This window comes from Lycorma delicatula, chromosome 7 (genome assembly GCF_047948215.1).
Source record: "Lycorma delicatula isolate Av1 chromosome 7, ASM4794821v1, whole genome shotgun sequence".
Classification (NCBI taxonomy): Eukaryota; Metazoa; Arthropoda; class Insecta; order Hemiptera; family Fulgoridae; genus Lycorma; species Lycorma delicatula.
The window spans coordinates 33,325,236-33,341,101 of record NC_134461.1 but is presented as its reverse complement, the minus strand read 5'-3'; the positions used below and the strand labels follow the sequence as shown (position 1 = coordinate 33,341,101).

The window sequence follows — 15,866 nt, the reverse complement described above, 5'->3', positions numbered from 1 at the left end:
CTTCCAGAATTTTTTAGCTGAAAGATTATCTCAGTTTTACATTACTTACAAGATAATGAAAATGGTCTTTTAATAAAGAAATTGCTGAAAATTTAATACTTCTAGTTTTTGTATTTTTAATTATTTTGTGCAAATTTGTTCTAAATGATTGTTTTTTTTTTTTTTTTTGTCTTCAGTCATTTGACTGGTTTGATGCAGCTCTCCAAGATTCCCTATCTAGTGCTAGTCGTTTCATTTCAGTATACCCTCTACATCCTACATCCCCAACAATTTGTTTTACATACTCCAAACGTGGCCTGCCTACACAATTTTTCCCTTCTACCTGTCCTTCCAATATTAAAGCGACTATTCCAGGATGCCTTAGTATGTGGCCTATAAGTCTGTCTCTTCTTTTAACTATATTTTTCCAAATGCTTCTTTCTTCATCTATTTGCCGCAATACCTTTCATTTGTCACTTTATCCACCCATCTGATTTTTAACATTCTCCTATAGCACCGCATTTCAAAAGCTTCTAATCTTTTCTTCTCAGATACTCCAATTGTCCAAGTTTCACTTCCATATAAAGCGACACTCCAAACATACACTTTCAAAAATCTTTTCCTGACATTTAAATTAATTTTTGATGTAAACAAATTATATTTCTTACTGAAGGCTCGTTTAGCTTGTGCTATTCGGCATTTTATATCGCTCCTGCTTCGTCCATCTTTAGTAATTTTACTTCCCAAATAACAAAATTCTTCTACCTCCATAATCTTTTCTCCTCCTATTTTCACATTCAGTGGTCCATCTTTGTTATTTCTACTACATTTCATTACTTTTGTTTTGTTCTTGTTTATTTTCATGCGATAGTTCTTGCGTAGGACTTCATCTATGCCGTTCATTGTTTCTTCTAAATCCTTTTTACTCTCGGCTAGAATTACTATATCAGCAGCAAATCGTAGCATCTTTATCTTTTCACCTTGTACTGTTACTCCGAATCTAAATTGTTCTTTAACATCATTAACTGCTAGTTCCATGTAAAGATTAAAAAGTAACGGAGATAGGGAACATCCTTGTCGGACTCCCTTTCTTATTAGGGCTTCTTTCTTATGTTCTTCAATTGTTATTGTTGCTGTTTGGTTCCTGTACATGTTAGCAATTGTTCTTCTATCTCTGTATTTGAACCCTAATTTTTTTAAAATGCTTAACATTTTATTCCAATCTACGTTATCGAAAGCCTTTTCTAGGTCTATAAACGCCAAGTATGTCGGTTTGTTTTTCTTTAATCTTCCTTCTACTATTAATCTGAGGCCTAAAATTGCTTCCCTTGTCCCTATACTTTTCCTGAAACCAAATTGGTCTTCTCCTAACACTTCTTCCACTCTCCTCTGTATAAAATTCTAGTTAAGATTTTTGATGCATGACTAGTTAAACTAATTGTTCTATATTCTTCACATTTATCTGCCCCTGCTTTCTTTGGTATCATAACTATAACACTTTTTTTGAAGTCTGACGGAAATTCCCCTTTTTCATAAATATTACACACCAGTTTGTATAATCTATCAATCGCTTCCTCACCTGCACTGCGCAGTAATTCTACAGGTATTCTGTCTATTCCAGGAGCCTTTCTGCCATTTAAATCTTTTAATGCTCTCTTAAATTCAGATCTCAGTATTGTTTCTCCCATTTCATCCTCCTCAACTTCCTCTTCTTCCTCTATAACACCATTTTCTAATTCATTTCCTCCGTATAACTCTTCAATATATTCCACCCATCTATCGACTTTACCTTTCGTATTATATATTGGTGTACCATCTTTGTTTAACACATTATTAGATTTTAATTTATGTACCCCAAAATTTTCCTTAACTTTCCTGTATGCTCCGTCTATTTTACCAATGTTCATTTCTCTTTCCACTTCTGAACACTTTTCTTTAATCCACTCTTCTTTCGCCAGTTTGCACTTCCTATTTATAGCATTTCTTAATTGCCGATAGTTCCTTTTACTTTCTTCATCATTAGCATTCTTATATTTTCTACGTTCATCCATCAGCTGCAATATATCGTCTGAAACCCAAGGTTTTCTACCAGTTCTCTTTATTCCGCCTAAGTTTGCTTCTGCTGATTTAAGAATTTCCTTTTTAACATTCTCCCATTCTTCTTCTACATTTTCTACCTTATCTTTTTTACTCAGACCTCTTGCGATGTCCTCCTCAAAAATCTTCTTTACCTCCTCTTCCTCAAGCTTCTCTAAATTCCACCGATTCATCTGACAACTTTTCTTCAGGTTTTTAAACCCCAATCTACATTTCATTATCACCAAATTATGGTCGCTATCAATGTCTGCTCCAGGGTAAGTTTTGCAGTCAACGAGTTGATTTCTAAATCTTTGCTTAACCATGATATAATCTATCTGATACCTTGCAGTATCGCCTGGCTTTTTCCAAGTGTATATTCTTCTATTATGATTTTTAAATTGGGTGTTGGCAATTACTAAATTATACTTCGTGCAAAACTCTATAAGTCGGTCCCCTCTTTCATTCCTTTTGCCTAGCCCATATTCACCCACTATATTTCCTTCCTTGCCTTTTCCAATGCTTGCATTCCAATCTCCAACTATTATTAAATTTTCATCTCCTTTTACGTGTTTAATTGCTTCATCAATCTCTTCGTATACACACTCTACCTCATCATCATCATGGGCGCTTGTAGGCATATAAACGTTAACAATCGTTGTCGGTTTAGGTTTTGATTTTATCCTTATTACAATGATTCTATCGCTATGCGTTTTGAAATACTCCACTCTCCTCCCTATCTTCTTGTTCATCACGAAACCTACTCCTGCCTGCCCATTATTTGACGCTGAGTTAATTACTCTAAAATCACCTAACCAAAAGTCGCCTTCCTCTTCCCACCGAACCTCACTAATTCCTACTATATCCACATTCACCCTATCCATTTCCCTTTTTAAATTTTCTAGCCTACCAACCTTTTTTAAGCTTCTAACATTCCACGCTCCGACTCGTAGAATGTTATTTTTTAATTTTCTGGTGACCCCTTCCTTAGTAGTCCCCACCCGGAGATCCGAACGGGGGACTATTTTACCTCCGGAATATTTTACCAAGGAAGGCGCCTCCATTATTGCTATGTGAAAATACAGAGAGCCACATTTTCTTGGAAAAAAAGCAGCTGTAGTTTTCCATTGCTTTCAGCTGTGCAGCACTCAGAGGACTGAGTGATGTTGATACGGCCGTTTAAGTCATTGTGACTCACGCCCCTAACAACTACTGAAAGAGCTGCTGCCCTCTTTCAGGAATCATTCCTTAGTCTGGCTCTCAACAGATACCTCTCCGATATGGTTGCACCTTCGGTCCAGCTACTCTGTATCCCTGAGCACTCAAGCCCCCTCACCAACGGCAAGGTCTCATGATTCATAGAGGAGGATGATTATGTTAAGATATTAATTTTTTTAAACATCTATATATATTTGTAATGTATATGTTGCAATTTTTTGAAATAGTGAAGTACAAGCAACCTCTCCCCAACGGCCCGATGAGATGAGGATGATATGTATAACATAAATGAAGCGCAGTCTTATAAAAATTTAATTAAACAAGTAATTTGCAACGAATTTACCACCATACCAGCCTTGTGGGCTTAAAATTGAAAAATGCTTCTCTTAAATAATTAGTATTAAACATGCGTATGTTTTAATAATGTAAATTACAATGCATTTTTAACGTAATAATATGTAATATATTTGATGTATAATAATAAATAATGTAAATAATACATACAAATCTGATGCACATTTAATACAATGCTAATTCGTTAATTAGCTGCAATTAAATGATTAATTATGGGAAATAAAATACTTTTTTTTAATGTAGTTTTATAAAATGTGAATCATAAATTTTTTCCCATTATTTTCTAGAAAAAAAAACAATGATTTTTCATTGTTCAATTTTATATGATAACGTATACACATTATTGAATTTAAAAATGCATATTGTTTATAAACCTTTAATTTATAAACGTTTGTGTAACAAGCACCTAAAAAAGCATCATGAACACTAGTTTACCAAAAACTGCAATACAACAATTTTATGAAAAAGAAACAATACTGATTACGGGGGGCACAGGATTTTTAGGTAAGGTTATCATAGAAAAGATTATGAGATCTTGTCAAAATTTCCAAAAGTTATACTTAATAGTGCGACCAAAAAAAGATAAAGATCAAAGAGAACGGCTTAAAGAGCAATTTGATAATTTTGTAAGTTTTTTTTTATTCTAATTTTTTTATTAACATTTTCCTGAAAAAGTATTAACTTATTTTTTGTTACTTTAGGTCTTAGACATGAATTTAAATTTGAGTTATTAAACGGGAATTTATTATTATTATAAATGGAATTACATATATAGATCTGCTAACGGTTTACGTAAAAAATAATAATATTTAAAATTTAAAACTATAAAAAAATGATCACTTTCAAACTGAGTGAAAATTATTTTAATAAAAGACCGATTTCATGTAGTTATTCTTTAATTATTTTTTCATTATTATTTTTATTATTGTATTTTAAGTAGGAAAAGAGATATTAATTCATTGTTATTTATTTATAATATTTGCGTGTAACTTATATTTTGAAAATATTTACCTTTGATGTGATCAGTAAAATTAGATATCTGTTTATTAAATTTAGATGTTTCTACATATTTCTGTAAGATTTTTTAAATTTCTTTTAGTCAGTCTTAAAGAGAATTTTTAGTTTTTTTTTTTTTTTACTTTAAAAGCTCTACTATAACAAATATAATATGCTTTTTTATAAATATTATAATTAAATTTGTTATTAAATATCTTATTTATTTTTTATTGTTTGTTTTATTTATTATTTGTTTTTATTGTTTGTGTTTTTTAAATGTATATATATTAATTAGCAAATCAATTCTTTTTTTGTTATTGTATTTGTTCATATTCCCCTCTGCACCAATTATGTCAAAGACAAAAGTATAATGCAGTTTTCCACCAACAGTACAGAATTATACTTTTGTCTGATATATATATATATATATATATATATATATATATATTGTCTTTTATACTACAACCATTTTCTATTGATATGTATTCTATCAAATGAAATTCTTCATTTAATTAAACATATCTAGCTAGTAACTATATACAGTTTACGGCTTTAATAATCGTATTATAATATGTTGCTAATTTTTAGAAGCATAAATAAATTGAAATATTGTTATTTTTGTCTTTAACTTATCGAAGTGGTCAAAGACAGCAACACCAGCCTTTTTTACAATTGATGCTTAGTTTAACACATTCACTGCCATGCACATTGTTGGGCATCTCATTTCCCTGTTTAATTTATTTTTACAACAATATCTTAAATTCTAAATATCTCTAAAAGTACTGAACAGAATTGAATGAAATTTTCTAGTTACCTTTAATAATGCTTCAGGGTGTGATATCTGGTAAAACAATCTCCTGGGTGTAGAGGGATATTGCAAGAAATGCAGAGAAACTTAGTTGAGCTGCGAATTTTCTTTGATTTACAGACCTTGCAGTCTCTAGAGGATCTTTCCTTCTTCTTTGTAGCTGGGATATGGATAAGTTTATGTTTTTTCATCTGTCCATCTAGTCTGTGTACAGGATCAATATTGGTGGCTCTTACTGGCAAGCTGGGATGATGACTAGGTCCAGAAGAACTTGGATCTGTAGCATTATCTTCTGTAGGTGTTTGGGTTTCAAGCATTTCCTTTAATTTTAGTTTTGAATTGGGGTTCTGAAGCTTATACAGAGCATGTGAATTGCAAACAGCAGCCAAGAGGAAATACATGAATACTTTCTTTGTCCATTTATCAGTTTTTCTCATGAAGGGGTAGTACGAAAGGTGCTGATCAGCAGTATCTACTCCATGCATGAACTTATTATAATCAGCCACACATTCTGGTTTGAAAATCTTTTTCCTGGGTTCTCTTTTGCTTTGAACTTCTACCATCTGTGCTGAATGAATGTTGGACACCATATTTACTACACGTTTCTCTCGTCAAGACTGCAGAAGGATTTTATCTTTACGCTTGAAGGTCATTTCACTTTTCTTTAGACTGCCAGCAACAGAGAGCATTTTTTTAGGAATGCCATGATTTTTCGTCATGGTCCCCGCAACACCAAAACCCCTCCTTTCCAGCATTTGAGTTAGTTTGACACTGTTATAAAAATTGTCCATGTAGACAATATGACCTAAGCCTGGAATATGACCTAAACATTATATCAATTTATCTTGTTCCAATGTTGTAAAAAAAAATAACGAGAAAATGGGAGGTGTCTATATTTGCGACCAACAGATGGAAGCATATCGCACATTTTTTAAAACAAGGAAATGGACACTAAAAACTGCAATACATTTCACTGATCTAGCAGTAGTAAATAGCTGGATGGAATATAGACAGGATGCAAAAAATAATGGTACTGCAAAAAGGGATATACTTGATTTGTTAAATTTCCGTTTAACTTTAGGTGAAAACCTAGTAGCTGCTACTGACACAATTCAATTTGAAGAACAGGATAATGAAATACAACCCCCATTTAAAAAAAATAGTACCCACTTCCATGCATTGAAAAAAGATTCGATAGTTTCACACTGGCCAAATGTGGACAATCTCACTGCTCCAAGGATGTGTCATATGAAAGGTTGTCAGAGCCGAACTAAAGTTTGCTGTACAAAGTGTAATGTTTATCTCTGCCTATCTTCAAAAATTGTTTCTTAGCAAGTAGTATAATGTATTAGATTGTAGTAGTAATAAGAATTTATTGTAATAATTGTTTTTCAGCATTTCATAGCAAGTACTATAACATAATAGATTCTAGTAGTAATAAGAATTGACTGTAATAATTGTTTATCAGAATTTCATAACAAGTAGTATAATGTATTAAATAGTAGTAGTAAAAAGAATTGGTTGTAATAATACAGAAATAAGTAAAATATGAATGTGAGTAACTAGAAAGTATGTAAAAAAAATTGAAAAATAAATATTACGTAATTTGAAAATAGTTGGTTTTTAAATTTTATAAGCATCAACTTAATATTTTATAAATTAATACAAGTTGTTTTCTATGCAAATGCCAAAGCACGTAAAAAAATAAAAATAGTAAACATAATAGTAACTGATTGACAAAAAACCATCTTCAAAAATAAATAACGTGTATTCCCAGTGGCGTGGAGTCCCAACACTCACAAAAGTGAGGGTACTAAAAACAATAGAAAGGTGGGGGAAAATTCCAAAAAAAATTATTATGTTTTGGAAGTCTATAGTGGGCAGGAAATACAAAATTGTTTTCCTTTTGTAATTTTACACTTGGGTCTGAAAGGGTTATAATGCCTGTAAGCATTCAAAGGCCTAAAAATTTCCTCATCTCTTCATTTGTCACGGATTTCCAGGCATCAAACCTGCAGTGTTGGGTGAAAGGTCTAGGCACAATGACAAAAATTGTTCGGCATACCGATTGGTTTCAGTTAAAAGAAATTACAAGAAGGCTGGCGTGAAAAACATAGTAAAATACTGAAAACAGTCTCTAGGATTTGCTGGAATGTTTGTTATGCCTGACTGTCTACTATATACTGGTTCATTTCCGGGTATACCAGTATCGCTCCATTCATCAGAGTCAATTTCGGGAATATTTTGATTAGTTGGGCCTACCTGAATTATCTTGTTGAACTGAAGGAGCAAAATTACTCACGTTATTTTCCGTTACTAAATCATCATCATTATTTGATTCATTATCACTTTGTTCATTCATCATTATAACTTCATCACCAGAATCTTCGTCTGCAAATCTCTCGTCTAAAACTTGTTCAATTTGCTGTGAATTTAAACCTTTCTACGATTATACTTCGCAGAGGACGCCATTTTCATAGCTTGTAAATAACAGATAAAAGTTCGATTTAAATTTCAATAAAAAATTAAACTATCGAACGATTATCGAAAAAACCGCATAAATCGATAAGCTAGCTGGCAAGTGCAACAAGCAAAAACGTTTATATGAAGCAGTGACCTAAAACGTCTAACGAAGTGTTAGGCGTTGGTGACCCGGAAAAAATGAAACGTCGATCGGCATGTTTGGCGGTGAATGTGTTAATACTGACTATATTCATTGATAAAAATATATTATTGATTTTAAAGATGATTTCTGAAATCCGACCAGAGATTCTTTTATTATTTCTGGTTACAAATCCAACTTTTGAGCCCATCTAGCAACAGATTTGTAAACACCTTATCAATTTCGTTAATGATACTATTTAATTAACTATCTCCTTTTTTATATATGTGGAAAATTATTAATTTCTTGCAACTTTCAGGAATTTTATAATACAAGTTCTTATCCTGGAAATTAAGCGGCACATTTTTCAAAAACTCATCATAAGTAATCCGACCCTTGCAGAAGCTTCATTATCTTTGATACTTTAAAAAATTCATGTCTGATAAATTCTGCATCTAATAATTTATCCTCAAAAACAAGTTTCTGCAGTTATTCTAATATTAGGGTATTTTAACACACCTGAAGAAGAGATAAAACAATTTATAAAATGCAATCACCAGGGGATTCCACTGACTTACTATCAATTAAAAATAACATTTTTCTTAAAAGTCCTTGCATGTTTCTAAAATAATCCTTAATATTGCATAATACCTTAATAATTTTTTTAAATCTATATTTTTATGCTTGTTAAAAATGTTTATGCAATTTTTTTTCTGTTAATATTGATTTTTAATAGTAAATGAGTTGGTATTCCTGTTCAATTTTGATACTTTATAAACTCAGAAATGAGCCTTGTATGCGTCAAACCAGTTTTTCCTGTACTTTCTTCATGCAGAAATAATATCTGTAAGAACTATCATAAACTGTATCAAGTTCTATATTCAATGAAAACGCCTATGTTTTATCAAATAATAAACTTTTTGTTCATTCGATTACTTAAAATCCAATAATCATTTTAGCTTTGGCAACAAAGTTAACACTATTTCAAATTGATTTTAAGTATATTAACTCTCACAGGAATGAGAAAATGACTAGAAAATATTTAATAAATATTAAAACCTGATATAAATATAAAAAAAAAGCTTGAAACAGAGTTTATAAGTGTTACAGAAGCACCTTGCTGATTTTTAAAGAAATAATGAATATAATCTGCATTTCTATCACTCAGTATAACTAAATTAAAATCGTCCAAAATTTCTGATGCCGTTGACCATTGACAATCAATTTAGTGTCTTTTAAATTGCAACACAATGTTTCAAAAGGCATGGCATACTTTAGCAACTTTACTCCTTGCCAATAAGGCTGTAAATTCTCCAATCATTAAATAGTTTAATAATCTATTTTCATTAACATGATTTTGATTAAATGGCATCAAAATCAACAATTGTGAAAAAATAATTCAGGTGCTAATTTTTTTCTTTCTTTAATTACAATTATATTCTCTCCACTAGCTCTGCCAAACTGCGATATTTTAATTAATGGTAACCATTTCAAAAGAAGCTTTTTAAATCTACAATTTAAATGTTATAAATGAACATTTTAGAAAATCATTTTCAAAGACAAAATGTTTCAAGACTAAAAACATTTCAAAATTATGAAAACACCAGATTTAAATAATGCAATTTAAATACATAGGCTACGATAATATACATTTTACGAATATTATAGATAATATTTTCATATATAAGGTAGGAAAAATTATTAAAGTAATGAAATGTCATCGACTTAACAAAAGATTCGGTTTTATTTCTGGGATGAAAAAGATCAGAAATATTTTTAGAAGATGAAACATTGCTTCCGGCCATCTTTTTCCTTCTTTCTTTTTATTTGATTCCTCAACACTATCTTTGAGAATCCATTCGGCAAATGTTCTTGCACCCCTATCACTTCCAACATTACCTCGTTTCTGCTGTTTGCTATGATTTTACATATTTATTGTTTATGTGTATCAAAATGTATTACTAATCCAAATTCCTCCTTTAGAGTTTTTTCCACTGTTTCGGCAGTACATGTTAATTTATCTTAAATAGCTAATGTATGTTTAATACAACATTTAATACATACGTAATCGAGTGTATGTATATGTACATTAAATAGTAATTTGAAATAAATATTGAGTTACTTTTCAAAAGATTTACTGTATCATTTGCTTAATAATCCACTGAATTCTACCAAAATTTGTACCAATTCAATTTATGTAATGAATTTCAGGTGCTTAGTTACCGCGATAAAAATATTTTCTCAATAAAATAAAATTTTCCTCTTTTAATTTCTTTATCCCATAAAAACTAAATTATTTTACTCTGCACTATCTGTTAGGCTCTCATTTTCTACTAACCTTTCCCTACAGTTGAACAATATGAAGAACATAATCACATAAAAGCTCTACATCCATATTCTAAATGTACCATCTTTTTCTATATAAGTGTCTGCCTAACTCTAAAAAAAACCTTTCACTAATAAAATCACTCAGTGCCACTATGGGAATAACAGCATGTCACTGAAGAACATCGAAAGGGATAATATAACTGCTAAGATATAAGTTTTAAAAACTCTACATTCAATTTATCTGGTTTATAAAATTAATGTAAAACTAATGTACGCATTAGTGATGTATGGGAAGGAAAATATCAAATAATTTGACTAAACCATTGATTCTCAGAAAAAATGAAATGTTGTTTCACTTTGGTAAAAATGTTTTTCCGCCTACTGCATAGTAAACACATTCATCATCAGAGCTGTAAGCTCACTCTAACGAACATTTAAGTTACAAAAAAAAAAAAAAATAATAAAAAAATAAATCAACTACTTGCTGTTTGGTGAGAACAGTCATAATTTTTTTTTTTTTTGCTTGATGTCTCAAAACTTGAAATTTGTGTGTGGGATGTGAAAATGAAATTTTGTAATGTAAGGAGAATGCCATACCTGAACCACAAATCTCTGGATGAAAAGCCAAGACGCTACCACTCTACCACGGATATTGGCTAACTGTTTGCCTAGCAAACCATTATTTTACTAATATAAATACGATATAAGCGAACTCTTAAGATCAAACAGTTTCAAAAACCAAATAAATCTTATTCATGAAAATATTGTAACATTAAAATCCAGAATAAAAGGATCGTAAAACTATCACATCTTGTGATAAAATGATGTATTGTATTCACTGCTGTCAACCCAAACATCCTGCAGCCAGCAGCCAATGTGTTGGGAAAAATATTAAAATAAATCTGTTGTTTTCAAACCCAAAAATAAGCAGTTTAGTGTAAAGGAAAAATGAGTTATTTTTTTAAACATTAACTGATTAATAATAAGACCTGTTTTTTCTCAAATAGTTTGTTCAAATAGTTTTTTTTCACCGAGGAGTCCTTTTTGATTGACAAAACAATAGAAAGGCCATACACATAAAAGAAAATTTTATTTTCCATAATTTGTACTTCCTTGTACAAGGTAAAGAAAGTATTGTGATCGCGAAAAATTTTGGTTTTCAGATTTCAATGAAAATATCCAATTTGACTAGTTTCGGCATGACATCTGTACGTAGGTACATATCTCGCATAACTCAAAAATGATTAGCCGTAGGATTTGATTTTTTGGATTTAGGACTGTTGTAACATCTAATTGTACAGCTCCCCTGTTGAATGCAATCGACTGAACCAAAAATGTGTATACAAGGAGTTTCAATTTTGAAAAATTTAGATTTTGGACTTCTTCAAACTACAGTAATCCCTCATTGAGAGTTTTTCAACAATATTTCATAAGTGGTACTTATTTTCATCGGTTCCAGAGTTATAGCCAAATGAAATTTTAATTAATGAAATATTTGGATCTTATAAGGGGAAGGCACATTGATTCAAATCAGACTTCATCTCCCTTTTTTTTAACTATTTTTTAAATTTAAATATATTGATTTATTAATAATTATTAACCTCTGATTGTAACAAATCTTGGCAATAAATAAACAACAATAAAAAAAAGAAAATGGAAAAATATCAAAAGTTAGTAATGAAATAAAATTTATGTACTTTTCATTTTAAAAAAAATGTGTATGTGTAATGTAATAGGCGTACAAGAAAGTCATGTGGTGTCCACATCAGATTTTTTTTCTTTTAATACAGTGATGATTTTTATATTATTGTATTTTGAAAAGTTTGATCCATTTACTCCAAAATAATTGTTTTATAATCATGTCTTTTATCTTTTACAGATCTATTCAAAAGTGAATCCACTTGCTAAGGAAAAAGTTTCACTTATTATTGGTGACTGTAGTAAACCTATGTTAGGCCTTTCAAATACAGATCAACAAGAACTTCAAGAAAATGTAACTATAATTATTCATTCTGCCGCAACAGTTAGATTCAATGAAAAACTCAAGAGAGCAGTAGCTATCAATGTTATTGCTACAAGAGATTTGCTTATATTATCAAATCAAATGAAAAAGTTAAAGGTATTATTGTACTGTAATATATAAATAAAATTAATTTTTTTTTTATATATATGATTATTACAAACAAGTAATCATAATCTGGTGATAACAAATAATAAAGCATAAGTATGGCAGGTAAGTTTTCAAAATGTAATACATTTTGGGAAATTTTAATATTAGCCATTTTGTGACAGAGTGAAAGGAAAGTATGATTTACCAAATTATTGCGTGCTATTAAGCATATTAATTCTCATTGTACTGATTTATGAAAATCAGTAGATTGGTTCTCAAATAATAACATATTTGCGATTATTTGGATTTTGAAGTCAATTAAAAATAAAATATTAATAATATAAAAATGGTGTTTTTTTTTAACTATTCCAGGAACTACAATGTCAAACCACATTTACATCAACAATAATGGCTAATCCATGAAATACAGTGTAACCAGTTTGACTTCAAAGTACACAAAAAAATAGCAAAATAAAATTATTTATTTATTACCGCAGAAGCCATGATATTCTTGCTTAACAAGGTATCACACAGAGCATATAATACTGGCCACATAAAAATAAAACACAATTTAACAATAATCATAGATTACATACAGCAATAATAACAACTTAGTTTATTTAAATGATTTCTAGGTCAAACATATAGAGTAATCTGAATAAACTATACTGAAAACTGATCAGTAATTATTTGTTAAGAAAATTAATTACTTATTCAAAGAAGTATTCTGTTAGAAGTTAGTGAATAAACATTTTCTTTTCCTTATAAGTAATTACTTTTAATCTTAAGAGTTTGTGTGTGTGTGTAGTTTACTTTCTATTTCTTTCTCTTAAGAAATTGCTGCTGGTGCCTAGATATCAAATATAAGCCTGCATGTTTAAAGTTGTTCGTACAAAAATGGTGAAAGAGCCTGATGATTCATATCCATCCATGATGATATCATTTCTGTTAAAGTTAATAATTTCGGTATACCAGGTATTCCTTGCTAGTCAACTCTACTTTTCAACTGGATTGTTAAACATGTTGTCAAGTGAAGAAGAAAAACAATTTACACTGGTTTTGGACAATACAAATAATGTGGCTGATGGTAGGGCAAATTAAGTAAATGAATTAAGAAATCATAAAGTTATTTTAAATAAACCTTTGGCCCTTAAATTAATATACGCTAAAAAAAAACACGGGCAAACATTTTGAAAGAGTTTGAACAGAGAATGGGAAAGAAAATGTCACTGGCAAAAATAAAGAAAATGCTTAACAATATGAAGTATGAAATTAAAAAGAAAACAGACAAGCATAAAACAGGCAACAAGACGATAAAATTATTAAACTGGGAGAAGGATTTGTTGAACCTCTTAGAAGAATATGAAAATCCCAATTTCAAACAATTTCCAGGGGGGCAGCAAGTGCTGGCATTGAAGATGAGAAAGATAAACATACTCCAGAAGAATGTGAAACACCGGTACTTTGTAACTGATACGAATAATTGTAATGCCAAGTCGACTTTGAAACGAAAAACTAGTGACACTAATTAAACGTCTCCCTTGTCAAATAGCAAATTACACAGAATTGTTCTGTGAATTTGAATTGATGTATTGTCTCTTTTTGTAATTTTTTTCTATTACAAAACATTCATAAATGCAGCCGTAACTGATAATATTGGTCTGGAGGTACCTTAAAAATCAATAAGTAATTTCTTATAAGAATAAGTAAGTATTTTTCCCATTTTATTCACAATCTTTTAAGAAATGACTTATGCAGGACCAGTATTTGTGTGTAGTTATCAGCAATTACTTATAAGGAAAAGAAATACCCGATAAGATAAAAGTATACCAATTTCTGATATTTAAAAAAAAAGTAAAGAAAAGTAATTACTGGTTTTTATTCACGTCACCCATATCTTCCGTAAATACATGTATATCGTAAAAAATTGGAAGAGGTCTATCTCATTTTTGAATTTATCTGTAGTGACCATGCTCCTGATGGTAGGAGATCCAGTTAGCAGCGGCAAACTAAATAGAGTGAAATTCCTAACATTAGTTCAAGTTCTGATTGAAATACTGCGTAGAATAGTATTAACACTAAGAATGTTTTTACAAAGTCTCTTCTACTGGACAAGGAAGCAGATCCAAATGCTGATGGATATCAGAGGATGCTTAATTGGCAACCACATTTGTGACTCAGTCACATTTGTGACTCAGTCACAAATGTGGTTGCCAATCCAATTAATAATAATAATAATTGAAATACTTTTTGCCTTTCTACCAAGGACTTTGTGCCTGTAATGTAATTCATTTTTGTTATTGTAATATTAATGTTAAATATCATTGATAGTTTAATTTTTAATACATCTACAATTATTATTAACTTTTTATGTTCTTGAAGGAGCAGACAGACAAAGCCCCAGTTTCAGTTTAATATCTCAACCAATATAATTGGAAATGTTCTTTGTTTCTTTGGTTTTTCTTTTTTAATGTAACCTGATTGATTATATTAAATTAAAGTAATTAATAAATGGGAGAATGTCCCCATTATAGTACATTATGTAGCGAGTGTATAATGATAGCCATTAATGCATGAGTGCAAAGTAAGTTAAAGTAAACGTTACAAGAGTACATTAATGGCCATTATAAAGAATTGCATATCGTATTTTTTCTACAGCTGAGAAAATATTGGGATTACTGATTTAAATAATGATAGAATACGTTGTAATGGAATATATTTTAAATTTCTCAAAAAATACATTAAACAATTCATTTCTGTGGCAGTAGGTTATTAGTCATAAGTTGCCTTTTCTTTAAGATCAATTGGTATTAAACACTTTTCTTCCTTAGAATCTAATGTAATTAACCAAAGGATAAAACAATGTAGTGTAGAAACTTAATAACCTATAGATATACTTTCAAATTGGCTTCTGCTAGTTAAATACTAAATCAGATTAAAATTAAAATACGAAAACAGTTGATACATTAAACAATATCCGCTTCTGATCGGTAAATGGTTGAAAAGAGTAGGCTTTTGATCATTTGAACACCTGTAACATAATGAAAATCTGTTTCATAATGTCTCCTCATTATGATACAGTCATGTAATTCAATTATAATACAACCAGAGAAAAAATATTTAATCTTAAGCTAGAAAATTTAATTAAATAATCACTTTGCATGCAAGATTCATTAAAATTTATTCAAAAGTTAGAAAGTTGCAAATCATGATTGTCTTTGAAGTTAAAATTTTTTCTTACACTGAAAGAAAATGTTTTGATGATTTTTTTTTGAGAATGATTGGGCTTTCAGAATAAAGAATGAATAGAATATATATATAATAGATAAAGAATAGTTAAAATTTGTTGTGCCATTTAAATAGTGATAAGATGATAAATACTGATAATCAATAAA

General features: G+C 30.1%; 1 protein-coding gene and 1 long non-coding RNA gene across 2 annotated transcripts in view; one reads left to right on the top strand and one right to left on the bottom strand.

Annotated features, from left to right (window-relative positions):
• LOC142328204 (uncharacterized) overlaps window positions 1-15,866 on the bottom strand; it is a 118,927-nt gene that overhangs the window by 4,838 nt on the left and 98,223 nt on the right. The gene's annotated exons all lie outside the window — the stretch shown is intronic.
• The window catches only part of LOC142327806 (fatty acyl-CoA reductase wat-like), a 35,510-nt gene continuing 23,619 nt past the window's right edge, over window positions 3,976-15,866 (top strand). The window contains exons 1-2 of the mRNA XM_075371142.1: window positions 3,976-4,253; window positions 12,241-12,480. Of these exons, the coding sequence (XP_075227257.1) occupies window positions 4,047-4,253; window positions 12,241-12,480 (447 nt within the window). The 5' untranslated portion in view covers window positions 3,976-4,046. The remainder of the gene's footprint in view (window positions 4,254-12,240; window positions 12,481-15,866) is intronic.